The sequence below is a fragment of the Oryctolagus cuniculus genome, chromosome 6 (genome assembly GCF_964237555.1).
Source record: "Oryctolagus cuniculus chromosome 6, mOryCun1.1, whole genome shotgun sequence".
Lineage (NCBI taxonomy): Eukaryota > Metazoa > Chordata > Mammalia > Lagomorpha > Leporidae > Oryctolagus > Oryctolagus cuniculus.
In genome coordinates, this window is record NC_091437.1 from 123,760,384 (window position 1) to 123,788,231 (window position 27,848).

At 52.2% G+C, this 27,848-nt stretch overlaps 1 protein-coding gene and 1 long non-coding RNA gene across 4 annotated transcripts in view; both read left to right on the forward strand.

Moving 5' to 3' along the window:
- POP1 (POP1 homolog, ribonuclease P/MRP subunit) overlaps window positions 1–4,709 on the forward strand; it is a 40,157-nt gene extending 35,448 nt beyond the window's left edge. For both annotated transcript variants that reach the window (XM_008255786.4, XM_070075334.1), the window contains exons 15-16: window positions 465–830; window positions 2,385–4,709. In XM_008255786.4, coding sequence (XP_008254008.3) covers window positions 465–830; window positions 2,385–3,039 — 1,021 coding nt within the window. In that variant the 3' untranslated portion in view covers window positions 3,040–4,709. The remainder of the gene's footprint in view (window positions 1–464; window positions 831–2,384) is intronic.
- Window positions 4,710–11,025: 6,316 nt separating this feature from the next.
- Window positions 11,026–27,848, forward strand: part of LOC103348098 (uncharacterized) — a 36,503-nt gene continuing 19,680 nt past the window's right edge. For both annotated transcript variants that reach the window (XR_011389251.1, XR_011389252.1), the window contains exons 1-4: window positions 11,026–11,074; window positions 16,627–16,835; window positions 17,340–17,443; window positions 20,275–20,413. This is a non-coding gene — a long non-coding RNA (uncharacterized lncRNA). The remainder of the gene's footprint in view (window positions 11,075–16,626; window positions 16,836–17,339; window positions 17,444–20,274; window positions 20,414–27,848) is intronic.

Sequence of the window (27,848 nt, forward strand, 5' to 3'; positions counted from 1 at the left end):
GTGGCTCGACTAATTTGAGTTCTTGACACTCAACATGGGAGGCCTGGATTGAGTTTCTGGCTTCTGGCCCAGCCTGGCTGTGTCAGCACTGGGAAGTCACAGTGAAAAGAAGTGCTGTGTGTGTGTGTGTGTGGATTAAAGTGAGAGAAAATTCACTGTCACTTTGAACTCAGAACCTTGCAGATGTACAGGGACGTCACAGCCCGCGCAGGGCTATCAGGGGCATCACTGGTTTGTGCTCGCTGGGCATGTTTACAGCCACATGGGGCTGGCTACTCTGTGAAACACTATTTAGTAACGATGGAGGAAAGCAAAAAAGCTCGACCAGTAAAGCCGGGTATTATCACGGATGTCTTGGAAAGCTTGTGCGTGAGTGTGTTTTAAACAGAGATGCATTATGATGGCCGTGGTCATTGTAACTGCCCCCTCCTACAACACAGGTTTTCCTCTTTGTGTTTCCTTAGACGCCCTCCTGCCAAGCGGCCCAACTACGTTAAGCTGGGCACTCTGGCACCTTTCTGCTGTCCATGGGAACAGTTGGCTCAAGACTGGGAGTCGCGAGTCCAAGCCCAAGATGAGTCTTCCATCGCTTCATCTCCAGATGGCGAGGAGAGCGACTTGAGCAGCGGTGATGAGGTGCTTGGTGCTGCCGAGCCTGCGACTGGTCCTCAGCTCTCTGATGACGTGGGGACGTCTGCCTTTGACCCCAAGGAGCCAGAGGAAGGCATGGACACGGAGTGCCAAGTCCAGGCAGGGCCCGAGAGGGTCAAGGACCTTGGTTCCGGTGAGAACTGTGCTGCCGCCCCTGGAGGTCAGCTCTGTGTTCTTAGGTAAGTGTAGGCCATCTCTGGATACATTTGGGTTGTTTATTTTAATATGGAACAAGCAACAGGGCATAAAAGTTACCACTGATCCTTTATGAAAAAACCATGTTTTTGTCTTGTTAGAAGGGAAAGTCAAGAGAAACCACTTACTAATATTTGATTTGGGTGTATGATGCTAAGTGAGGAAATGATTAAAAGTGTTGTCATCAGGGGCCAGTGCTGTGGTGCAGTGGGTTAAGTCGGTATCCCATATGGGCACCAGTTCCATTCCCGCCTGCTCCACTTCGAGTCCAGCTCCCTGCTAATGTGCCTGAGAAAGCAGTGGAAGATGGCCCAAGTGCTTTGGCCCCTGCACCTACGTGGGAGACCTGGAGGAAGCTCTTGGCTCCTGGCTTCGGCCTGGCCCAGCCTTGGCAGGTGTGGCCATATGGGGAGTAAACCAATAGATGGAAGTTTCTCTCTGTGTAATTCTGACTTCTAAATAAATAAATAAAATGTTGTCATCAATAGATCCAAACTCAGGAGTTTTTTTCTCTGACCTATTTCATTTAGTGTGCTCACAGAGAACCCGCATGGGTGCAAGCTCAGGTAGTAAAAAGCCCCTGGATACCTGAGTCAGTGCCCTGTGCTCTGGGTCACTGGATTAGATGGATTTGTGGTAAGTTAGTACCCCGCAGTGTAGTGTTGTCACATCCTGCAGGCTACCATGTAAAATGCTCACGGCTACTGAGCTCTGCTCCACAGCTACCCTAGGTTCTGTGCCCGTGAGTTCATCTATTTATTTTAAAAGATTTTATTTATTTTAAAGTCAGAGTTACAGAGAGAGAGGGAGAGACAGAGAGAGGTCTTCCATCTGCTGGTTCACCCCCTCCCCCAGGTGGCCACAATGGCCAGGGCTGGGGCAGGCCAGAGCCAGGAGCCAGGAGCTTCTTCCAGGTCTCCCACATGGGTGCAAGGGTCCAAGCACTTGGGCCATCCGCTGCTTCTTTCTCAGGCCATTGGCAGGGAGCTGGATCAGAAGAAGAGCAGCCGGGACGCGAACCAGCACCCATATGGGATGCCGGCACTGCAGGTGGCAGCTTTATTTGCTACACCACAACACTGGCCCCAACTCTTGAGTTTTTAAGAAAAGTGCTCATCCCTCTTACTTACTTTTCTGAAGAGTAACCTAATTTCATGCCCTTCTGTCTTGTTCAATGTAAACTATGCCTAGAGTTTTCCCTCCCTGAATCATTAGCTCCTCTTTATTTTCATGTTTTCACTGTGGTGGCAGCCCTAGATCCTGGCCCACTGCCTTACTTTTCTGTGCCTTCAGTGTCTTTATTTTTTAGCCCTTTATTTCAGGATGGTAGACAAATAAAAAGAAAAATGTCAGTATCCAAATGTATTCATGTGGACTTTTGATTATTAAAATGATCATAGTGTTGATACATTCCCACATATAGTAGGAAACCAAATCAACACTAGCAATGTCTCATTTTCTAATGGCATGTTTTTTTTTTTTTTTTTTTTTTTTTCTGAACAAAATATCCCCAAATGTGTGTCTTCCACTTTATGTAGGAGTAGAAAATTACTGAAGCGCCTGTCAGCCTGGTGTGGGCCCAGTTCTGAGGACGGTCGGGCAGCCCGGCGGGCTCCCTGCAGACGCCAGGAGGAGCTGACCAGAGAGGCCTGGCTGCCCATCTTGGAGCACTTCCCCAGGGCCCTGGTGTGGGTCAGCCTGTCCCTGCTCGGGAAGGGCAGTCCGGAGCCGCACACCATGATCTGTATCCCAGCTCAGGAGGACTTCCTGCGGCTCCGTGAGGATCGCCGCTACTGTGGGCCCCAGGAGCCCAAGCACCGCGACCCGTTCAAGAGCAAGATCCTGAAGCAGAAGGAGAAGAAGAAACTGGAGAAGAGGAAGCAGCGGGGATGTGCCACGTCCATGGACCTGGCTGGGGAGGATCCCGTGGCCAGGCCGGAGGCTCTGCCCCTGGGGCTGTGGTCAGGCCCTCTCCCAGCAGTGACCACACACTGCTCCAGAGTTCTCCTGGGCTTTGTCACTCAGGGAGATTTCTCCATGGCTGTGGGCTGTGGAGAAGCCCTGGGGTTTGTCAGTTTGACGGGCTTGCTGCACGTGCTGGCCAGCCAGCCGGCAGCTGAGCGGGGCCTGGTGTTACTGAGGCCCCCTGCCTCTCTGCAGTATCGGTTTGCACGAATTGCAATTGAGGTGTGAGTGTAGGTTCACAGGCCAGCAAGGCATAGATAACTTTGTCTGCCAAGTCTCTTCAGGGACTTTCCCTTTCTCTGTCTTCTGTTTTAAAATATCACGTGAAATTCCTTGAAAACAAGAATAAAAATGGTATATTATGCAAAGGACAAAATCACATCATTCCAGTAACATCATGGATATCCATCTTTGCCTGTCCTTGCTGGAATACTTGCGAGTTATTTGGCCTGTGTGGCCACAAGCTCTTGTGGTCTGATCTCTTCGTCTGTGCAATGCTTGTTGAAAGTCGTTAGCACCCCTGTCTTTTTTGGTCTCCTTTATTTTGTTAAGAACAAGGAGCTGTCAGTCTTTTTGAAAAACCTGTGGTCATGTGCCTCAGCAGCAACAGCTGTTTCATGATTGGACCGTTAGAGTAGGAGGCCGTAAACATTAAGAGTCTGTACCTGAGCTATGGGTTATGTTCTGCACTGAGAGTGTGCGAGACCTTTGCTCCATAAGGAAAGGAACCAAGGACCGCGCATTGCTGCTGGTTTGCAGGCAGGCAGGTGTGCAGCAGAGGTGCTGGGCTGGAAATAGAATGAGGGGCCTAGGACTTTATGACCCTTTGACCTCTTCACATGGACCTACACATGGTCCCAGGACTTACCTAATTGTTTTAAGTGAAACATTAATTGTTTTGTTTCTGCAAAGCATTTTTCAAAGCCATAGAGAGCATTTCTCAGCATATGTTCTGTGAAATGTGTTGCCTAGGAAAAAGAAAGATTCCATGGTGAGATTGATTTTTAGGTTACTCTGAGTTAAACAAAGCTAGGCATTTGTTTATTAAAGAACCTCTGGAACCTTCCGTGTAATCATGTGTATTGTGAATCTCCAGGAAATAGATATTAGTGTAGAAGACTTTCTAAATCTTCTGGACCCCAAACTCCTTTTACGAGGAGCACTTTGTAAGATCGGTGTTCTTAGGAAGCCACTGTGGGCAGTGTGGCTTGTGTGGTGCGATAGCTACCTCTGCAGGGTGACAACCAAAACCACCAGCTGCTTTTTAGCACCAGTGCAGCCACACTGTCCACCTGGAGTCTGAGCAGGGTAGAAAAGACAGGGCTCATCCTGTCCCAGAGGAAGCGTGAGCTCATCAGTGCTTTTTTTTTTTTTAAACTTGTAGATAAATTCAGTGGCCCATCAACTTTTTGCTGCCATGTACGAGGGTACTTCAAGAAATTCACGGAAAAATGGAACTAAAAGATAAGCTTGTTTGAATTTTTTTTTAAATCCATGTGCAGTTTTCTCATAATAAGCTTTTCTCATGGACTTGTTGAAGACCCCTCATATGTCTCACTCATTCTTCAGTCCCTTAACTTTCCTGTCCTAAATTTCCAGCAGAGTCTGAGTATGCCTTTTTTTTTTTTTTTTTAACTTTAAATGTGTAGTTCAGCATTATTTCATGTGAACCAGTTGGGTTTCTGCAGTAGCATTTGGTAGTAAGCGTCTTTGGGGGTTGCTGAGTTGGGGGAAGGATACAGGAAGCATCAGAGCCGGCAGAAAGCACCCTGAGCAGGTGGCGTGTCTGATGTTTTCCCTCTCACCCTGCCTCTGGATGTCTGTGTCCATCCCAAACGAGATGGAGGAAACAAGTGGAACTGAGTGGTGTCTGTAAACCGAATAAAAATGTCACCTGATGTTCAGTAGTGGATATTTTTTGGCCTGCTTCTCATTTGTTTTCTGGGCTCTAAGCCACTTCATCTGCAGCTCATCTTGCTTAGTGACAAAGTCTCAGCTCGTGTGTGGTCACCTCACCTCATCTGGTACAGCACCTGGTGGGCCCAGATGCCCCGCCCTCCTTATAGCACACAGGGTAGGTACATTTGCAGTTACTCTGCCTTGAGTGATCTAGTGGAGGTCAGAGAGCTTGCACTGTTGTCCAACCAGAATTTCCTACAGTGTCTTCCTGGGAGCACTAGACCCCAGAGGGGTTCCCTTGAGAGAGGTGTCCCGTGCTAAATAAATCCGGGAAAAGCTATATCCAGCCACCTCCTGTTACAGATTCACAGTGACTGTTAGCACAGTCCAGGCTCTGCACAGTTGGCTCCTATAAGCAACAGAACTGATTTTTTTTTTCTGTGTGTTTATGCTTTGCTTTTTGAAATATTAGCATAAGTAATATTGCCATATCAGTCATCCATATTCATCATAGAAAAATTTGAAAATGAAGACCAGCAACAGCACCACCGTTTAAATCACCTGGGTTTTCACTTCCTGGATGTAACCACTTTTCTGGTACATTCCTTTGTAGGCAGTCAAGTGTGTGTGTCGGGGGCAGTTTTAAGAAAAACACATGGAGGTCTGCATTATGGCTCAGTGGGATAAGTCGCTGCTTGTGACACCAGATCCCATATCAGAGTGCCGGTTCGAATCCTGCTGCTGTATTTCTGATCCAGCTCCTTGCTAATGCACCTGGGAAAGCAGCAAAGGATGGTCCAAGTACTTGGGCCCCTGCACCCATGTAGGAGACCTGGAGGAGGCTCCTGGCTCCTGGCTTTGGATCAGCCCAGCTCTGGCCATTGTGGCCATTTGAGGAGTGAACCAGCAGATGGAAGACCTCTCTCTGTCTCTCCTCTCTGTAACTCTGCCTCTCAAGTAAATAAATAAATAAATCTTTAAATTAACACACACACACACACACAAACCTGTATGGTGCAGGGGCAGCTTCAGTGCCAGTTCCTTGTGGAGCTTGATTAGCAGGAACCCTCGTGTCAAGTCTTTTATTGAAAATGGGAAGTCAGTAGCTAGAGGCACACCCGTGCTAGATGTAGCATTGTTATCTGGGCTACCACCTGCCTAGGCTGAGTTCTTTATTCCTAGGCAGCAGGCAGTGAGGGGCAGTGGACACACTATAGGCACTTCTGGGTAGTCCTAACTGGTCTGCCTGGGGCCTGTTGATCGGAGGTCTGGGGAGCACAGTGCTAGTTCCAGGCCTGGGCTATGGTTACAGGTCCCATGGTTACGTGAGTCTGGTCCCTGCAGGCCTCGTCAACAGACAGGACCCCAGGAGCTGCCTTTTCTTTAGAAATGGGCTTGAAAGAATTGCCTGATAGCCCAAGCTTCACTCCGGAAATCAGTCTTGGGTTGGCCCAAGTATTGGTATTTCTTAAAAGCTCCCTAGGCTGTTGTGACGATGTGTGGCTCAGTCTGAGAACCTGCTCCAGGAGGCCTGGACTCCTTGAGCCTTCTGCACCTTGGGGAGGTGTGAATGAGTAACGAGGAGGTGGAAACCTTATAATTTTTGTGCCTTTAACAGGCCTGCTTGCCAATATGAAACAATATATTTCTGTAACATCGGCTCAGGGGGTCTGCTGACTGCATTATGAGACATCCAGGTGGGAACTTAATGAGAACGATGTGGTGTGGGCTGGGTGGCCCAGAGGAGGGGCCTCCACCTGGGAAAGAGGCCTGGTCTTGAGAAAGAAAACAGCCTGGCTCATTACTCGTATAGCCTTCACTACTTGAGAATATCAAATGAAGACTTTTTTGGTTGCATTGCCCAGTGTCTTTCTAGATCAGCTGGTCTTCACACTGGTTACATGTTGGAATCACCTGGGAGCTCACAAAACACTGGGTCCCAGGCCCCACCCTCCTCCCAGGAATGCAAATTTAAGTGGTCAAGGGTGTGGCCTGGACATTGGGCCTAAGAGCTCCCAGGTGACTTGCAGCCAAAGTAGAGAACCACAATTTCAGACTTAAAATAGGGTTCCAATATCATTATCCAGAGACTGCTGATCAGTAGCCGGGAGCCATGTGGGCAGATGTAGGCCATCTTGAGCAGGACACACAACTACTGCTGAGGTCCCTGGTTGGGGTCCTGCTGGAACCGAGGAGCAGCCAAGTTGATGACAAAGGGTTTCCCTCTCCCATACCAGGTATGGTTCTGGAAAAACCCACCCTATGCATCTGTGTGCTTTCAGTTTCACAGATGTGTGACTCTCCCAGTTCCTCTCTTCAGCCTCATCAGAACTCCCTGAGCCTCATTCACTTTGCTCTGACACGCTGGTCTTTCTGTTTCTTAAACAGCCAAGCTCTTGGCCCAGCCACAATTTTCCATGTGCTGTGCTCTGCCTTCATGGAATGTCCCCAGCCCTCGTCATCCCATCCTCTGAGCTTGATTTTTTTTGTTCTTTTTTTTTTTTTTTCTTAGAGATTTATTTTATTTATTTGAAAGAGAGTTACAGGGAGAGGTAGAGACAGAGAGACTCAGGCATCTTAACTGCAAGGCTGCACACCTGATTCCCCCAAGCTTTAAGAGCCCTTCTCTGCTTGTTCTATTTAAAGTAGCCCCCTCCTTCCCAAATTATTCTGTCACACAATGGATTTATTTTCTAATGATGTCACAATAAATAATGTTAGATTCCTTTGTTTACTTTTTTATTATCTACTCCATTGATGTTAATCCTCATGAAGGTGAGATCATTTCTTTTTTGATCAGTATGACACCCAGTTTTTTATTTTTTAAAGAAGGTTTATTTATTTGAAAGTAGAATTACAGAGAGAGAAATCTTCCATCTGCTGGTTCACTCCCCAGATGGCTGCAACTGCTAGGGCTAGGCCAGGCCAAAGCCAGGAGCTTCCTTGGGTCCCCTACATGGGTGGCAGGGGCCCAAACATTTGGGTCATCTTTCCCCACTTTTCCCAGGAAGCTGGATTGAAAGTGGCGCAGCCGGGACGTGAACAAGAGCTTATATGGGATGCCAGCGTTGCAGGCGGCAGCTTTATTTGCTGTATCGCAGTGCTGGCCCCATACACCTCAGCTTTAACACAGTGCTTAGCCCATAACTGTGTTTAACACATTTTTGTAGAATTGTTGCATTAAATCGAAGGTGTTTGTATTAAACTGGGTAATGCTGTTTAGGCCAGGCATATGTTGTAATGAACCAGTGAACCACTAGGTGGTGCCAAGACCTCATGAGTAAATCTCCCTGGGCAGAAAAAAACAGCAGAACTTAAATACAATTTAGTTCTAGTTGGATTGGTCACAGAACAGTCAAAATCTCCCCCTTTGGGGACAGACCCGTGCCAAAAAAAATGCTGGATTGAAAAGAATTCATGATTTTTAAAGAGGTGCCTAGAGAAGAAGTAACAAAGTTTTTATGTCAATGAATCCCATCCTCTTTTTGCTCCCTTCCCCATCACAAGCTGCATCTACCGAAGATGCAGGGAGACCATTTCTTCACCACGGGAAGCAGCAGTAGGCGTGGGCTACACGCTCCACATGTCCCCGTCTAGTCCCGTTTCTCTGCACTCTCACCCCTTTATTTTTATGAAGTCAGTGATGAACCTGTTTGCTTTCTTTTCTCTGGGCTACACAAGCCTCATTTCTTTAGCTTTCTTTCTCTTGTTTCCAACATCTCACAGAGGACCTCAAATTATCTGTTGGCCAAGACACAGTTTGTTCTCAGAACAGCCCTGCACAGCTGTGTGAGCCCCAGGCGGAGGCTGCTGGCATTAGGCAGCCCCGCCAGCAGTCTGGGTCACTGCGGGCCTCCTCCCTCCCTGCTCTGCGGGAGTTAGCCACTGCTGCTTGGGGGCATGTGTTCCTTTGGTTTTCCTTAAAAGCTGAGCCTGGGATGGCTGACATGCAGGTAGTTTATTTTAGGAAGTGACCTAAGTGAACAGGAGCGTGAAGGCTGGGAAGAGTGAACCAGGGAGGGAGCGAAACCTGATCCAAGTGTGCATTACAAGCTGGTTTCCAGGGGGGGCCACTGGGGCTCCCTCCTCCTCCTCCTCCGTCCCACCTCCTCCGAGGAACTGAGTGTACCTCCACACTGTCTACATGAGCTCCAGAAGACAGAAACTCTATTTACTCGCTCCCCTTCCCACTGGCCAAGGGCTGCTTCCCCAGGGCAGTGTTGATTTTCTGGCACCAGGCGCTGAAACCGCTGAGCCTGCTCAGTGCTAAGAAGTTTCACAGGCACAAAACCAGAGGGCAGCTAAGGCAAGGTGTGCCCAGCAGGTTGCTGAAGCCAGGGCTGTGCTGAAAGCAGGCCAGGGAGACGGGAGACAGGATAGCAGATGGCCAGCACAGATAGGGCCCTCCTGAGACAAGTGACTGTGTCCTGTGGGGCCACCTTTGCAGAGCCAAGGGGTGTGTGTGTGTGTGTGTGTGTGTGTACACGCGTGGGTGCACGTGCACACGTGAGCTTATATGCAAGCTGTTGGCATGGGGGGGGGTGCCTGATGAGCACCCTGGAACCAGCAGTACAAGTTGGCGTGTAAGCTCAGAGCTGTTCTTGCCAAAATGTGGAGCAGCGACTGTCCAGCTGCCCAGCAGCCACTCCGCCCGGGACCTGTGCAGAGTTCTGCCCATTGCCCTGTGTGCACCCGCCCGCAACAATGACTAGGAAATAAGCCCCAGGGCTGAAGGGCTTTGTGTTTGTTTGTTGATTTAACAGGGAGACCTGGTTTCTGGGTCACTGTGGCCTTTTTTTTTTTTTTTTTTTTTAGCAGTGAGGTCTGGTTTCTGGTTGCTGATTTGAATACGCCGGGCAGGGACTTGTCTCTCTTCCAGCATCTAGCAGATGTCCCTGTGGGTAACGAATGGGTTTATAACTCCCATGGCCTCACATTTCAGGGGCTTGGGCTCTGGGAGAGCTGGAATGGTGTTGTGTGTGTGCCTCTCCACCATTAAGGGAGAGAGGGAATGTGTCTGAGACACCAGGTCCTGGCTCCCCTGGTATTGCTGTTGAGACATGGGCCCCGAGGCGGCTACCAAGAGACATCAGAGTGTCTGTTTGCATCTCATCTCATCAAGCGCCATGGAGTCACGCCTGTCCACCTACATCATGTCCACCCGAGCCTGAGTGGCCTTGAAGAAAGATCGCCTTAGAAGGCCCTTCTGGAACTTGGGCTCCCATGCAAAGCCTCATCTCACAAAATTCCTTTCTGGATGGTTAATTGTTTTCTGCTAGTGAACGTCTGTGGAGCCTTCTCTTTGGAACAGGGCGAGGCGGAGATAGGACTTGCTTCTCACTAAGGGCAGAGCGAGGCTGCAGGGCCAGCTTGTCACTCTTGAGGTTCAGGTGTGTCCTCCATGGGGAAGCCGGCGGCAGCCAAGGGTTGGGTGGGGGTTTTATTTTCCCCGGGGCCAGCATCATGGACCAACCAAGCTGCCAGGCTCTGCCCTTCGCAAGCCCACTCAAAGGCTGCGGGGGAGGGGAGGGGAGCACCCTCCCCTCTACCGCAGGGACCGCGGAGTCGGGCTGGGGGCAGGCAGAGTTTGGCACTCGGCAGGGATTTGTCTCTCCTCCCGGTCCTTAGTAAGGTAAGACCCGGGGGCCCCTGAGCAGCACTGCACACTAACAGGGGCTGCACGATGGCGCCCCCCACGGGGAGGCCAGTCTCCCTGTCTTGTCCGCGTCCTCTCGAGTAGGAGGTGAGGCACGCTCGGGCACTTAATGCTAGGCCAGAAGCAGCTCGGGGCCTGGCTCTCCTCCCCTCGCCCATTCCACCCCCGAGCCGGCCTGGGGTCTGGGCTAAGGCCCTGGGGTCAGCTGCGAAGGCGAACGGCCGCGGCCGTGTCCTTAAGCAGTTCAAGGTCGGCAGCTCGCCGCGGGGGCGCCGCGGGAAGCGTCGAGGCGTTTTGGCTCTTGGTCTGGCGCAGGCCTCTGGTCTTTCTCATCCTGATGTTTTCCTCAGAAAATGGCCCTGGAGTCCCGATGGATTTATTTCCTCCGCTGTTCCCTCCCACTGCGCCCTGTTATTTACCAGCCGAGCACCACCCAGGCCATTCATCTTGCCCCCGTCAGGCGCGTATGCAAGGCCCGTGATGACGTCTCCCAGTTGGCCCGCTCCTGGCCTAAAGCGCAGCCAGCAGCAAAACAACACCACACACGGCTCGCCCCCCACCCAGGCGCGGGTGGCGCCTGCGTAGGGACGCAGGGGTCGCCCCTGCGGGAGGCCCTCGACGCGTGAGCCCCGTTCCCGCGCGTCCCTCATAGGCCTGCGCGTGCGCCTGCACACTCCGGCCGCCAGGGGTGCAGCTAACGTCGTGTAGGTGAGGCCGGCTCAGGAGTTACTCCGTCACCGCCCCCAGGGCGAACTTAGGCGTCCTGTCCGCCTTCCACCAGGAGGACTCTTGAGGGCCAAGGGTGGCGAGGGATATCTGCAGGGCGACCGCCGAGCGCTGCCGTGGGGCCCGCCGGCCTCGGGTCTGGAAGGCCGCAAGATGCCTCCCTCCTTGGGCGAAGGAGGAAGCTGGGCCCCAGAGAGGGGCGGCCCCCTGCCCCAAGGCACCCCTTCAGCCAGCCGCGTCCGGACAGCACAGGGCGAGCCCAGAGGCTACTCAGCACCCGGCCTGGCGCCCGCAACGGAGCAAGCCCGTCTGCGGTGCTGGATTCGAGTCTGATTCTCTTTTCTGCCCTCCTTTGAGCACCTCGGTGTTTCTTCTGCAATCCTGGCCTTGCCCTTTCTTCTTTCTAGTGGGAGTGCTGACCGGAGTCAGGGGGCTTAGCTGCCAGGCCTGTCATTCCCCGGCTGGGAACCCTTGGGCGGGTCTCTCTCACCTCCGTGCCCTTGTCAGTAAAATGGAGATACTATCAGCGTCCGCCTCACTGTCTTGAAGCAAGTGAAGTGATGGGACCATAGGCGCTTTGTTGAGCCCTTGTTAGCTGCCGGCCATGGAGCCTGAGCTTGTTGTATATGGGTTATCGTGAGTTGTATCATCCCCATTTTACAGAGAGAGAAACTGAGGCACAGCGAGGCGAGAGAAGTGCCCAGGGCCATGCAGGTAGGAAGTGGAAGAGATCGAATCCCAGCTGATCTGTCATCTTAGCTTTTCCACATCCCACCTTTGCTCCTGTGTGTCTCACCTGCCCTCACACTGACCTCCCGTTAGTACGGCTTTGGCAAACAGGGGCTTAAGGTGGCAGGGCCATACTAACCGCGGTAAAGCAGTGCCTGTCTATTTTCAGCGGCTTGATAGGAGGAGGGAGTGGGTTTGAGGGTGACCTGCTCAGGATCCCTGTTCTCAAGACTGGGATGACAATGGTAAGGGAAAACAGGGGTTCCTGCGCGCAGCCCCAGGGTGCCGTTCCCAGGTATGACCGCGAGGTGGCGCCGTGGACCGGCACCGGCGCTCGCTGCGATCCCTGGGAGAGAACCGTCCGTTTGGCGCTGGGGCGCAAGTGGATACCACCCCGGGAGGGATTCGGTTTTATTTGTTCCGTGTTGCAGCTGGGGAAACCGGATGAGGTTTGTGTTCCCTTTGGACTCAACGGACGATTGTGAGGGTCCAGCTGCACACCAGGCCCTAGGCTCTAGAACCCAGGAGGATAAATGACAAGGGCCGTCCCTGCCCCTGGAGCTCACAGCCTGGCCTGGGAGGCAGCTACCCAAGAGAACAGGAAGAAAGAAAACGAGACCCCCCTGCTTGCTCAGACCCTCAGCCCCATGCCTGGCTGCTCATTTGGGGTGACCCGTTCCCAGAGGAAGGTGGATTCAAGCCAGGCCTTTCACAGCCAAGCCCTCCCTCACCTGGGCTGGCCCCTGGCTCATTTGACCCGGTAAAGCCCTCTTTCTTCCCGCAAATGCCACTGCCCATTCTACCCTTCTAGAGTGGTTCTCTCCTTAAACCCTCCAAAATTTTCCTGTGCCCTCCTAGAATAGTGCGTTTCCCACATGACGTGGTCGTATGCAGGCTTAGACATCTGCCCGGCTACATAGGAGGTCCTGAAGGTAGAGTCCCTGAGCTTGGATCTCTAGACCTGGAACAGTGCCAGGCAAGTAGATCACACCCTTTAGGCACTTCAATTGACTAAAGTTATTAATAGAAAAGGCACATATGATTTTTAGCTCTTACTGCCTAATTCAGCCCAGCAACAATCCTGTGCACTTGGTATCATCATCTGCGTATTTTATAGACAAGGCAGTGCCAATTGCTACGACAGAGAAACCAAGAGATTTCCATGACCTCACACACCTTGCAGATGGTATCTTACAGAGCGGTCCGCCATGACTTGGACTGCCTTCTGCCATCTGGATGCTACTTCATCTAAAATCCGTCTCTCCAAGGCTGCTCTGACGCAATATAACAGACTGGATGGCTTGAACATCAGTCCTGGAGGTGGGCAGTCCAAGATCAAGGTGCCAGCAAGTTTGGTTTCTGCAGAGAGCCCACTTCCTGGCTTGCAAGTATCCTCTTGGGCAGAGAGAGAGAAAGAGAGAGCACACACTCTAGTCTCCCTTCCTCTTCTTTTTGTTTATTTTAAGATTTATTTATTTACTTGAAAGAGTTAACACAGAGATAGGAGAGGGAGGGAGAGAGAGAGAGAGATCCTCCATCTGCTGGTTCACTCCCCAGATGGCTGCAACAGCTGGAGCTGCGCCGATCCGAAGCCAGGAGCCAGGAGCTTCTTCCAGGTCTCCCACGCAGGTGCAGGGGCCCAAGGACTTGGGCCATCTTCTACTGCTTTCCCAGGCCATAGCAGAGAGCTAGATCGGAAGAGGAGCAGCCGGGTCTCAAACTGGCGCCCATATGGGATGCCGGCACTTCAGACCAGGGCGTTAACTCACTGCACCACAGCACCGGCCCCTCCCTTCCTCTTCTTATAAGGGCGTTAATCCTATCATGGGACTCTTACGTCAAGACCTTATCCGAATCTGATTATTTTCTCCAAACCTCACCTTCAAATGTCATCACATTCGGAAACAGGCAAACATACAGTCCGTAAAGCTGCTGTCATGACCAGGGCATGTGGACACTAGGCTTCGCTGGTCAGAAGTCACTTCTGTTTGTAACTCACTGGCCCCTACCAGCTGTGGAGTCCCACATAAAGGCACACGATCGCTGGCGTGCCCTATCAGACTCAGCCACTAGACCACACACCTCCGAGCACACTTCTACATATATGCCCAAACACACGCATCCACATGCATGTGCGTGTATATGTTTAAGGATCACACTCCCCCCGAGTAACAAACAACCTACAGAGACACACGGGCAGAACAAGAAAGCATGTGTGTAAAACAGTCCTCATGTTGGGAAATTGAGGGTGCTGAGTTTCATGAGGGAGGTTTTTCCCCCCTCTCATTATTTAACAAACTAGTCTTGGGAAGAAATGTCTGGGGAGAACACTTGAGGAGCAGCAGGCAGAAGTAATGACAGAGAGATGGCCATGATCTGTCTGTGCGGATAACAGGGTTCTGCAGACGAGCAGTTCTCAGGGGCTCCCAGGGAGAGCAGTGAGACAGAATGCTTGCAAGAGTCAGCTTGTGCGCCAGAGACAATTGTTTCATTTCTTGCAAAGATTTTGCACATTTATAGAAACAGGAGAGGCAGCGGAGGGGTGACTGCACCCACCGCCTCGCCCAGGCTGTGCTGCGGCGCCCTGTGGGTGTTGGTACTGCCACAGAGGTTAATCGTGACTTCGGGGAGGTTAACGATGACATTTTGACATTACAGAGACTGGTGACACGTCTCTGTGGGAATTAAAATATTTGGGCTAATTTTAACAATAAACATGCCTGAAGAGAAAAGAAGGAAAAAGTCGAGCTCTGCAGCCCTGGGTGCTGACTGATCTCCTGAGCTTGCTTCCTCCCTCCGGAGGCAGGCCTAGGAAGAGTGACCTGGGCACAAAGGCACTCTGACTCCTGAGAGCTCTGGAGATTGAGCTACTGGTTCAACCCACTTTGATGAACATTCATGGAGCAGTTGCTGTGGGCTTGCTTCTCTCTGGACACTTCCACCACAATGTTCTCTTATTTCTGCTTGCAGGGAGCTGGTAGAGAGACAACATGTGTACTTTGATAATCATAAGACCAGGAAGGGGTTGGTGTTGTGGTGCAGTGGGTTAAGCCAACATCTGTGACCCTGGCATCCCATGTGGGCGCCAGTTGGAATCCCGGCTGCTCCACTTCCTATCCAGCTCCCTGCTGATGTGCATGGGGAAGCAGCGGAAGATGGTCCAATTACTTGTGTACCTGCAACGCATGTGGGAGACCTAGATGGAGTTCCAGCCTCCTGGCTTTGGCTTGGCTCAGCTCAGCCCTGGCTGTTGTGGCCATTTGTGGAGTGAACCGACAGATTGAAGATCTCGCTTTCTTTCTCTCTGTCTCTCCCTCTCTCTCTGTAACTCTACCTTTCAAATAAATAAATAAATCTTAGAAAGCTTAAGAAAAACAAGATCAGGGAATGTGGAGAATCCTGCAGAGGGGCGTGTGCGTCTATCTGCACATGTGTGTGCATGAGTGTGGGGATGTGTGTAGGGAAAGGTTATGAGGAGTGATCTGAGAAATCTAGGCCTTGGATAATGGACACTCCCTGAGCCGTTCTTGGGTCCCTTGGCTTATGATCTATCCAGATCCAGAGGGTTAAGCCTACCAGGTGGAGTAGGGGGAGGGTACTGCCAGATACTGCTTTGGCTCTGGTTATTTTTGTGATAGGCCCCCACACCACCATCCTGTAGTCCTGTGCTTTATGTTAGCACTTGGTGGTGGTGGCACTACTGGCCCCCAGCCACATGCAGGCTCTGCTGTCCCAGCCTTGCATCCTTGTGACAGAGAGAGAGCGGCATCCAGCAAGACCATCTTCTGGATGCCCTGTTAGACACTGGAGGTCAGAAGGCTTGGCTCCGACACCACTTCCTGTGATAGTCAGTGAGACACTCAGTGGCTTTCTGTCCATTTATCTCACGTTATGAGGATTAGGAAGCCTCACGTCATGGTGTGTGGGGAGGTATGCCTCCTCTGTGAAGCCCTCCTGGTCTTCCTGAGAACAGACTTCATGCGGTTCTTCCTCTGTGCCCCGGGTGGACCTTGAACAGATCCCCCATGGAGGGGTGAGCCCCGTGGCATCTTAAATTCTGGATGAGAGCCCTGGGCCACTGCTGGGTGCAAGTGTTTGCTCAGTAGGGAATGGATGCGCTGGAGAGCCCTGGGCACGGAGGGAGAGGGTGCTGGTTTGGCTCTTCCTCTCACGTCCCTCTCCTGCCCCACCCTCCTCACTGCCCCATCCTCTCTTCCTCCTTTTAGACCTTTTCTGGAGCCTGGGGGGCAGGGGGGAAAACCCAGTTGGAAGGTAGCTCACAGAGTCGGTCCCAAGAGGACAGGAAGTGGGTTATAAGATTTAGTTGCTGCCTCTCCCAGACACCCTGGCACCTGTCTGTGGGCAGTGACTTGCTGTCACAAGACAGTGTGGGAAGGGGCTGGCATCGTGGTGTGGTGGTTAAAGCTGCCGCCTGCAGTGCTGGCATCCCATGTGAGCACTGGTTCACATCCCAGCTACTCCACTTACAGTCAAGGTACCTGCTAATGGTCTGGGAAAAACAGCAAAAGTTGGCCCAGGTGCTCAGACCCCTCCTACTCATATAGGAGACCCAGAAGAAACTCCTGGCTCTTGGCTTTGGCCTCGCTCTGTTCTGGCTATTGGGGCCATCTGGGGAGTGAAACAATGGATGGAAGCGCTCACTCTCTTTCTCTCCCTCTCTGTAGCTCTTTCAAATAAATAAATCTTTTAAAGAAAAAAAGACAATGTGGGAACCAGCCTCACAGTGAGGGCCCGGTAAGGCTGTCCCACGAGCGTTCACACCCCCGTGTCGCCCCTTTCCGCAGGAGACAGCCTGGTCTGGGTGATGAGTAGAACGTGGACGGAGAGATGGTGGTGCCCTCCAAGCTACGTCACGGAAGTCCTGCAGCCTCTGTCGTGGCCCTGCTCACCTGCTCTGGAGAAACCACGAGGACACTCAGGCGACACTGTGGAGAGACCACGTATCCGGGAGCCAGAGGCCTCCACCACCGGCCAGCGCTTGTTTTCTAGCCTTGTGGTTAAACCACCATGGGGGGGGGGTCCTCCAGGTGCAGCCCATCCCTCAGATGACAGTGGCCTTGACTGATACCCAGCTGCGACCCCCAGAAATGCTGAGATGACCCACGTTACTCTTTAAGGGGCTGCATTTTGAGGCGTTTTGTCAGGCAGCTTTAACTAACACACACAGGAACGCACATGGTGCAGTGTCACACACCAAGACCCCTCCCAGAGCTGGGCTGCACACTGCCAGGGTGAGGTCTGAGAGTGAATCTAAACCATCTTGTTGCCGTCTGCGCCTCATGTTGTTGTCCGGCTGCCAGCCCATGAGACGTGGCCTGTGCTGCCTGCTCCGCACGCCTGGGTGTCATCACCGTTCTCAGTGTCTGCCCCAGCACTGGGTGCCGTCGGCATGGCAGGCTCTGCTCGCTCTCAGCAGTCTGCCTCGGCCCCAGACCTTGGAGGAGGACCATTCATCTGTCTGTCCATATGTTCATTCTCTCATTTATTCATTCAACAGCATGTGTGCAAGTACCACCTGCCAGGCACAGCAGTGAGCACTGCAGGGACAGCAATGGTGCTGAGCCTGCTCTCAGGGACCTTACCATCAGGCAGGGGAGACAGGTAATAAGTAAAATGGGTCATATATGCCCATTTGAATCTTCGGCAGGAGAGGTTCTGTTACAAAATAAGGGAGGAGAGGGGACGAGCAAATGTCAAGAGGTGGTTGCATTGTAGTCGCAAATGCAGAGTAAAGGCTGGTGGAGCTGAGGACCAAGTCCTGTGATTTCCAAGCCAGGAATGGGCCAGCCAGAGGAGCAGCCGGTGCAGAGGCCCTGCGGCAGGAGCAGCCAGCAGTTGTCCAGGGGCAGCAGGAAGCCCATCTGGCTGGAGCGGCATGAGCATCTTAGTGAGGGGCTGAGGTTACTGGGCCTGGGCAGGGGGGCAGATTAGGAACTTCGGCTCTTACTCAGCCTGAGCCGGGAGCCCACGGTAGGGTGTCGAGCACCAGAGCGTCTGCTTGCAGGGCACGTTCTGTGTGTCTCCTTCCCCCAGCATTCCCCCTGGTGGATGTGGACAGGCGTCCGCAGGGCGTCTCCATATGCCCATGTGCAGCTTCCACGTGTAGCCCTTCCCCTTGCAGGGGGGCACTTGGTGTGTTCACATATGAGGCCCTGGGCTAGGGCTGCAGGTGTGCGGGTGTGCAGGTAGCCAGGTTGGACTTGTTCTGCTCTAATCCCTGATATCCGCCCTCCAAGGGGCTCTGAGAGCAGCCCCGCCATGACTCTGCTGCCGGAGCCCCTCGTGGGTGCACCCGTGTGGCTGGCCACAGGAGCCGGGGAAGGGCAGGTTCTGTGCCAGGACAGGAAGGAGGCCAGCTCCCCTTAGCTCCGAGGCACCTTCGGCACCTCTGTGGCTGGCACCCCACTGTGAGTTCAGCGCACCCCATCTCCCCAAAAGGCACCCTGGAGTTGGCCCTCACACATCTAAGAACTCACAGCACACGGGATGTGTTGTGCAAACCCTTAGTGACACCCACTAAGCAAAAAAATGTATTTATTTATTTATTTGAGAGGTAGAGTTACAGACTGTGAGAGGGAGAGACAGAGAGAAAGGTCTTCCTTCTGTTGGTTCATTCCCCAGATGGCCACAATGGCTGGAGCTGCACCAATCTGAAGCCAGGAGCCGGGTGCTTATTCCCTATCTCCCATGTGGGTACGGGGGCCCAAGCACTTGGGCCATCTTCTACTGCTTTCCCAGGCCATTAGCAGAGAGCTGGATTGGAAGAGGGGCAGCTGGGACTCGAACCGGTGCCACAGGCAGAGGATTAACCTACTGCGCCACTGCACCAGCCCCAACTAAGCCATTTTCATCCTGGGATGTTATGTGTGTGCTACTCTGACACAGTCCCCTTGCCAGTGCTTTCTTCTTGATTCCCTCGGACCTCATCCGAGAGAAATCTTTCATCTCCACCCCCCTGGGCAGGCCTATGAGTCACGAAGCCCCACACTTGAGAACAAACAGGCCGTGCCTGCCTCCCCTCCTCCGCCCACGGTGACCCAGGGCTCCCTCCCCAGCAGCGAGGAGCCTTTATTGCAGCGGCAGCTCAGGGTTTGTCCTGGGACGGCGACGTTATTAAAACCAGACTTGGTGATGCCCCGAGCAGTTAGTCAGCCTGTCCAGGAACGGTGCAGCATGATCGCAGAGCGAAATGGGACGCCGAGGGGTCAGTGCATCTCCCCTTTTAGGCAGGACCACACCTACGTCATTCCAGAGAGATGGGATTATCTTTTATTTGTTGCTAGCTTTTAAAGCCCTCCAGAGACAGCTCAGAAGTCAGCCTCTTTCAGATGTCGACTCCGGTGTCCAGCATTCCCGTGGCCCTGTCACTGGGAGGGTGGGCACACACACACACACACACACGCACACACATGCCATGCACATTTCAGAGTTTCTCTAGAGATATCCGCCACCCACCACTCAGCGCCTGCGCACTCCTCTTCAATTACAGCGGAGGAGGGTGTGGACGCCAAAGTAGGCGGGAGCTGCACACCCCGGTGCCTGGATTCAAACCCACGTCCCTCTCCCACTGACTTGCTTTGTGATCTAGTGCAAAGCTGAGAAGCCTCCATGAGCCTCATTTTCCTTCCCTGTGAAAGGAGGAATAACAACCCCCCCTGGGGGCAGGAGTTTGGAGCAGCTTTTAAGAAGCTGTTTGGGAGCCCCGCATCCAATATTGGAGAGCCTGGGTTCAAATCCTGGCTCTGCTTCCAATTACAGTTTCCTGCTAGTGCACACCTGGGAAGGCAGCAAGGTGATGACTCAAGTTCTTGGATCCCTGCTGCCCACTTGGGAGACCCAGATGGAGTTCTGGACCCCTGGCTTTGGCCTGGCCCAACCCTGGCAGTTGCAGACATGTCGGGGAGTGAACCAGCGGATGGAAGATCTCTCTCCATCAGTCTCTCTTTCAAATAAGTGTCTAGTCCATAGTAGGTACTCCACAAATACTGCTGTTCCTGGAGATAGAGAAAAAAAAAATGTGCCTGAGAGGCAGTGGAACACTGTGACTTGAGCCTCTCCTGAGGACAGACGTGTGGTCTGTGTGGGTGTGCATGAGGGCAGGTCCTCCTGGGGAGCAGAGCCCAAAGCTGCTGGGGCTGGGAGCGGTGCTGGCCCCAGGGCCATTTACCCCCTGGTGCGTCCTATTCTCAGGCTATGGAGGGTGTGGGTGTGCGTCTGTATGTTCTGTGAGGCGTGATGCACATGTCCTGACTTGATCAAAAGCAACCTGTCCCTGAGCTGATGGTTTCCATGGCAGCACAGGGAAGAGCCCCCAAGCAACCAGACAGTCACGCTTTAAAGAAAAGGAGCATGATTGGGGAATCTGGTGATGGTCGGTCATAGCTGTGCGGATGCAGAATTCAGAAATTCATTTTGCTTCTGTATTCGGGCAGACAGGATACAGCAGTGAGCACAACAGACATGGATGCCTCTACTAGAGGAGCTCAGCTTGTGGGGGTGGAAAGCAGACAACGAACACAACAAATTCACGGTATTTCCGGAGGTGATCTGTGCTTCAGAGAGAAAGCACAGGTAATGGGGACTGAGGGTACTGGGTGGAGGTGGGTGTTGCCATATTAATGAAGTGGTCAGTCGGCCTCAGAGAGAAGGCAACCTTTGGGAGAGACTTAAAGAAGTTGAGAGTTTTAGCCTGGTGAGAGAGAAAGAGAGAGAGAGAGAGAGCAGCCTGTGCAAAGGCCCTGAGGCAGGAGTGGCCCTGGTGTCTTCAGAGAGCAGGGAAGGGGCAGTGAGGCTGACAGGAGGGAGGGTAGGAGGAAGTGGCCTTTTGGGCAGAGCAGTCACGGAGGTTGGACCCTGTCGGCAGCTGTGGAGAAGGTCCAGTGAGATGCTGCTGCTGACGGTGGAGTGGCGATGTGGCCCCGGGGCAAAGCGTGTTCCACAGAGAGCTGCACTTGGAGGCAGGAATCAGACAAGCATGCAGATGACCCACCCAAGGTGGCAAAGCTAAGAGTTGTGCCCAAAAGTATGCAGAGTGGATGTGAAGGAGGTAAGAAGCAGCCCTGGCTGATTGTTAGAGAGGGCTGTTGGGGACGGAGACCGAAAGGAAGGTAGAAGTGGAGTCTGCCTTTGGACATCCTGAGATTACAATCTAGCAGGGCGTGGAAAACACGTCAGGAAGCTGTGCACACGTCTGGCTTCCTATTGATCTGGGCCAACTGGTTTCTGTCAAGGAGCTCCCAGACTCCAGGGGAGGGCTTTAGCATCGGACCTGGAAAGGGGGCAGCAATCCAATGAAACCAAATGTCTGGACCTGTGGTCTAAGTCGGGCTCCAGGAAATGCTGGCTGGCATCCTTGGCACCATTCTGGCAGGCTCTTGGATGCCACCGCTGCTGGTGGCAAAAAAAAAAAAAAAAGTACATCTGAAAATGCCTTGTGCTCCAGTTGCAGTCCTCTGGGATGGGGCATTGGTTTCCAGGGTTTAGGGACCAGGACTCTTTTTCTGTTTGTTTTTAAATTTATTTATTTGAAAGGTAGAACAAGAGAGAGAGCTAGTGAGAGAGTGAGCATGTCCATCTGCTGGTTCACTTCCTGCAACAGCCTGGGCTGTGAGCCAGGAGCTCCATCTGGATCTCCCACATGGGTGGCAGGGACCCAAATACTCGAGCCATCCTCTGTTCCTCCCAGAGGGTGCATTAGCAGGAAGCCGGCTAGCAAGCAGAGGCAGGACTTGATTCCAGATGGTCCTACAGCTTAACCCGCTGTGCCACAACACCTGCTCCAGGACAGGACATCTGGCCTTGCCAGGTTTTGTACTAGGAAGGACGTGGAGGGTTTTTTGTTCCCTGCAAGGTTCCCACCATGGGAGTAGATTCCCCAAGGTCAACCACTGGGAGCCAGAGGAGACAAAAGATCTTGTGTGAGTTTGTTACACTTGCTGGGCGGCTTAAAGCAGCAATGTGTCCTCTCATAGTCTGGAGTGCTGAAGTCCCATGGCGTGGGCTCTGAGTCTAAATCTCCCCTTTCTATAAGGACATCAGCCTGGAGAAGTCTCATCTTAATGACTTCATTTAAAAAATACACATATTTATTTATTTTGAAAGTCAGAGTTAGAGAAAGCAAGCGAGAGAGAATGAGAGCGAGAGAGAGAGAGCGAATCTTTCATCCTCTCTGATTTACTCTCCATATGGCTGCAATGGCCAGTGCTGGGCCATGTTGAAGACCGGAACCAGAAGTTTCATCCAGGTCTCTCACGTGGGTGGCAGGGGCCCAAACATGTGGGCCGTCTTCCACTGCTTTTCCCAGGCCTTTAGTAGGGAGCTGGATTGGAAGGGAAGCAGCCAGGACTTGAACCAGCAGCCGTCTATATGAGATGTCGGTATTGCAAGAGGCCATTTTACCTGCTTTGCCACAATAGCAGCCCCCCTAATGACCTCATTGATAAACACTTTTAAAAAATTTACTTGAGAGGCAAAGAGAGATACACACACACACACAGACACACAGAGAGATTTCTCATCTCCTGATTCACTCTTGCAGTGCCCACATGGCCTGACCAAGGCTGAGGTCAAAGTCAGGAGCCAGGAACTCCGTCTAGGTCTCCTGTGTGGGAGGCAGGGACCCAATCACTTGAGCCATCACCTGGTGCCTCCCAGGGGTTGAATTAGCAGGAAGCTGGAGTCAGGAGCTGGGGTTGGGTCTTAAACCCATGTTTGCTGATACGGGACCCAGGGAGCGTCCTAACTGGTATCCTAACTAACTGCCAGGACAAACATCTGTCCCCGGTAACCATGTATTTTACTTGATTCCCTCTATAAAGACCCTCATTCCAAACAAGGTCCCATTCTGAAACAGTGAGGGTTAGGGCTTTGGCGTGGGTTTTGGGGGCCACCACTCACCCACAACAGCCCCTGCAGTAGCACGTGGGTTTGGCTCTGTTGTGCCATTGCTTCACTTCTCTTCAAGAGAAGGATGGTTTTCATCCTGCTGGTTTTAGAAAGATATTTATATAATTGCCAACTTTTAATTATGGAAATTAAATAAATCTGCTTTGCCCTTTCCATCATTCATAAAAGTTGGTTCACAAGCTCTGGTTTGCTCTCAAGTCATTTCTGTTGATAGACTGTAGGGCCGACGCTCTGCTCACTCAGAGCGTCCCCAGCCATGGGATAAATGTTTTTTCCATTATTAACTTTATTGTTGTGGTACAAGAATCAGTCAGAAAAGAGAGGCTGCTGGCACTGCTTTCAGAGAGAAGAGACATGCTCAGCACGGGGGCTGTGGCAGGGGCCAAACGCCAATTTGCAGCCCAGTGCTGTCACCCCCAGCCCACCCAGGATCCGTGTGTTCACCCGTCGGGCCTCTTCCGCAAATGTTTGGGGCCTGCCGGGCTTCAGGAAAAGACTCAGAGGTATCTGAACATTGTCAGGCCTGAGATCGGGGGCACCCCCGTTTGGTCTGCTGGGGCAAGTTTTTCCTGCCTTGGCACCTTGTGTCTTTGTTGCCTGCTCTGCTCTCTCATCGCATCATCCTCAAGGAGAGCGTAACCGTGTTGTGCCAAGTCCCAGACACCCTCTTTCCCTACTTCTTTTGTGTTGTGTCACCTCCTATGTTTTCCTTCTGAGGCCCAGCAGACCAGAAATAACGGGGTCATCAGAGGTTGACAGGGCCACAGGATCTAGTCTCCTTGTAAATAGGGTTAGAAAAAGGAGGTTTGGCAATGAACCCCGCAGACCCCAAAATAAACCCACACAGAACGAAAGGAAGGAAAGCAGCAATGTGAAAGACGAGAAACCAGACCACCACTTCCGCTGTTCTGTGGCGAGGGGCTTTGGAAACATGCAGCTGGCCAGCGAAGCCCCCAGGCCCAGGAGAGCAGGCAGGCTGAGTAAACAGGAAGTGCCAGGAAGCTATTTTTATTTGGTGCCGTCTTTACTTTCCCTTGTTTCAGTGGAAAATGAGTCTGGATTCCACAAAACTCCTTAGTGAACAACAAATATAACTGGAGGCGGTGCCAAGGCTGTCATTCCTCAGCAGTGGTTTGGACGCGTTTCTTCTTTGCCGAGCCCTTGGAAGGCCCAGGGCTCCGCTCGGGCAGGAAACAGGTGGTTTGCTTTAGAGAAGGCCGGTGGAACGGCCAGCGAGCGAGCCCCGGCCCCAGTGACAGCTCTGTCCTCCTGTGCAGGAGCCTGTTTTCCCATGAACAGCTGAGAAGCGCGCTGGACCCCACCATAGCCCAGATAGTGGTCAGCGTCCCAGGCTGTTCCCATGAGATCCCCAGGCCAGAAGGGGAAGACAGGCATCACGGACCAGGCTCCCTCAAAGGTGCCCACCCTCTTCTTCAAGGCAGAGCCACCGAGCGTCCACTGGGCACCAGAAATCCTAGCTGGGATTGAGGGTGGCGAGAGCTTGGGGTGGGGGTGCACTGCTCAACAGCACCTCCCTGCACCGCGACCCAGTCCGTTTTCTAAGCGCCTGCTCAGATGTATGGCCCCTGATGAGAATGGGGGGATGAAGTGTTTCAAGTGCTCTTTCTGTTCCTTCCAGCCCGGGTGCTTGGGGGGACTGATCTCTCCATGTTGAAAACCATTCCCCTCATGTCTCCTGCTCCCTCAGCGCCCCTTTCTGCAATGCCCCTCTCACTCAGCAATGCCTCAGTTACCATCAAGTGACTATGCACTGGGATTACAACACCTTTATGGTATTATTTTTCTGGGAAGATTTATTTATTTATTTGTATGGCAGAGTTACATAGAGAGACAGAGATGTTCCATCTGCTGGTTTCTTCCTGGTCTCTCACATGGGTGCAGGGGCCCAAGAATTTGGACTATCTTCCACTGCCTTACCAGGTGCACTAGCAGGGAGCTGAATCAGAAGTGGACAGCCGGGACTCGAACCAGCACCCATTTGGGATGTTGGCGTCACAGGCAGCTGCTTTACCCACTATGCCATAGCGCCGGCCCCATTAACACCTTTAGAAACTAGTGACGTTGTAACGCCTAGGGGCAGGTGTTGGGCCTAGTGGTTAAGGTGCCTGCATCCCATACTGGATTACCTGGGTCTGATTCCTGGTTCTGGCTCCTGACTCCAGCATTCCTGCTAATTCCCACCCAAGGAGGCAGCTGTGATGGCTCAAGTTGGGCCCCTGCCAATTCATGTGGCAGCCCTGGCCTCATCCTGGCCATTGTGGGCATTTGGGGAATGAACCAGTGGCTGAAAGCGCTAGCTCTCACTCTCTCTCTCTCTATCTTCCTCTCCTTCTCTCTCTCCCCATCTCTCTACCTCCAAACAAACAAAAATGACTAAGGCACAGAGACTGGTTTTCTCGGGCCCGTCCTCTCCCATCTCCCTGGTGGAGCCCCCCCAACAGTGAGGACCCCCATTGAGCAGATCAGCACTCTAATTCCACCACTGGACAGAGCGTCCTCCTGGCTCCCAGAAGGGCTCCCCTTCCCATCCGTGGTGCCAGCAGCCCCATCTGACTGTTATCTGCTGGGAACCCCACAAACCCTGTGAAAATCAGGCCCTTTTGCTGCCCAGGATCATGAGTCAGCTGCAGGGGTGGGGGACAGCTGAGCTGAGCAGGGTGAACTTCACACGGCTGGTCTCTCGGAGACAGGCCTTGGGTCCTCCACGGCTCTCACACACAGCAGCTCCCTGAGTCACTGCCTCTCAGCACCTTTGCTGCACCAACAGATTTGGCTCTTGGCTCTTTCACTCTCATGACTTGCTCTCCCCTGTAACTTCCGGTCACTACTCATCTTGGCCTGCCCACGGTGCTTTGTTGGCCCGTCTCACCTTCATGCTCTCCAGGGTGCTCCTGGTGTCAGCTCCCACTCCTCACTCCTTGCTCTCTCCATGCTCTCAGCTCAAGTTCTGGGGGTTGGGACTCTGGTGCCCAGCGTGGCCTTCTGTGGGCACAGCTTTTCTACCTGAGGCCATCTCCGAGGCCACCGTGCAGCCTGCCACCCACCTACACTTGGCTATTTCTGGTAGGATGTGATGGGCCACAAATGCAAGGGTAAAATTCCATCATCACTCCTTCACATTCATTTTGCCATCTCATGTCAATAGCAAATGACTAATGAAGATACAGGAGGAAATGCCATTAAATTGTGACAGGGTGATGGGTGTTCAGTGCAGCAGTTACGATGTCTTTTGAGACACCTACGTTTCATGTTGGAGTCCTGGGTTCAAGATCCAACTCTGCTCTTGATTCCAGCCTCCTGCTAATTCTCATGCCTGGAGGCAGCAGTGATGGTTCGAAGTAGTTGGGTCCCTGTCACCTACGTGGGAGACTTAACCTCCAGTTAGTTCTAGGCTCCTGGCTTTGACCTGGCCCAACCCTGGCAGGAGCAAGTATTTGAGGAGTGAGCCAGTGGAGGGACAGCTCTCTTTGTCTCTCTGTCTCTCTTTCCATTTAAGCAAGCTTTTAAAAATTAAAAAAAAAATTCTGAGGTAAGCTTTTGAAGATGTATCAGTTATATCCTTTTGTCCACCCTGTGTCTCCAGAAACGAGGCTGATGCCATCATAAACTCATTAACTTCCCAAATCAATCCCAAACTCTTGAGTCAGTTCCACAGCCGGTCACTCAAGTCCTTCCCACCTGCATTTCTGGTCTTGGTGCACTGTCTTCCTCTTCACATGTCCCACGTTACAGATGCCACTGGGCTTCCTTCAAGCTACTCAGTGTCTCCTTTGCTCATGAGGCCTCCTCCAAGGGCCAGATTCTGATGTGCTTCAGAGAGCAGCCCAATCTCTGCATGTTTCCTAAGGTTGCTGCAACAGATCACACGCTTGGTGGCTTGGAATAACAGAAATGTGCTCCCTCCCAATTCTGGGAGCCAGAAGTCAGAAATCAAAGCTGTCTGTGGGCAGCTCTTCCTCTGAGGACTGCAGGGGAGAAGGCTTCCTTTTCTCTCCAGGGTTCTCCTTTACAGAAACTCCTTGGCTTGTGGTTGTGTGACTTCCCATCCCTGCCTCTGCCTCTGCCTTCACGGGGCTTTCCCTGTGTGTCTGTCTTCTATTTCTTAGAAAGACACTAATGGATTGACAGTCATCCTAAGTGATCCAGGCTGATCCCATCTCAAGAACCTTAACTCAATTACTTTTGCAAAGAAATAAGGTCACCCTCACAAGCTCCAGGGTTTCAGAGGTGAGCATTTGTTTTGGACCACCATTCAACACTCCCCAATCGTTCTGAAGGCTCTGCCCTTAGCCAGTGACCTTTATCCCCTCTGAGGTCTCTCAAGTCTCTCAGGGCACTTCTGATATTTTACTGTGCAGGGTAGTACCTTGGCTCTAGTGGGAGGCACGTAGGTCACAGAGTTAGACATCCTGGCTTCAAACCCCCACTCTGCCACCTGCCTGCTGAATGACATGGGTCAAGTCGCTCACTTCCTTTTGCCTGGGCCAGGACACAGTGAGGCACATCTAGACCACAAGATTTAAGGATGCACTTGGCCCTCTCACCATCCTGAAGTAAGATTTTCACTGTGCCCTCGGTGTCTTTGATTTACCCCACCTTAGTTCTTGCCCTACCCCCCGTCTTGGTTTCCTATTCTGTTACAAGTTTTTTTTTTTTTTAGCCTAAAAGTGACTTTTTATTTATTTTTAAAAATTTATTTATTTGGAAGTCAGAGTTACAGAGAGAGAGAGAGAGAGAGGAAGAGAGAGAGAGAGAGAGAGAGGTCTTCCATCCACTGGTTCACTCCCCAACTGGCCACAATGGCTGGAGCTGCGCCAATCCAAAGCCAGGGGCCAAGAGCTTCTTCCAGGCATCCCACATTGGTCCAGGGGCCCAAGGACTTGGGCCACCTTCTACTGCTTTCCCAGGCCATAGCAGAGAGCTAGATTGGAAGTGGAGACTTGAACGGGTGCCCATATGGGATGCCGGCGCTGCAGGCAGTGAATTTACTCGCTATGCCACAGCACCGGCCCCATACTTTTGTCTTATTATCAAGTTTTTGGGACTTAAAGATTCAATAAATAATCAATGACATTTTTCT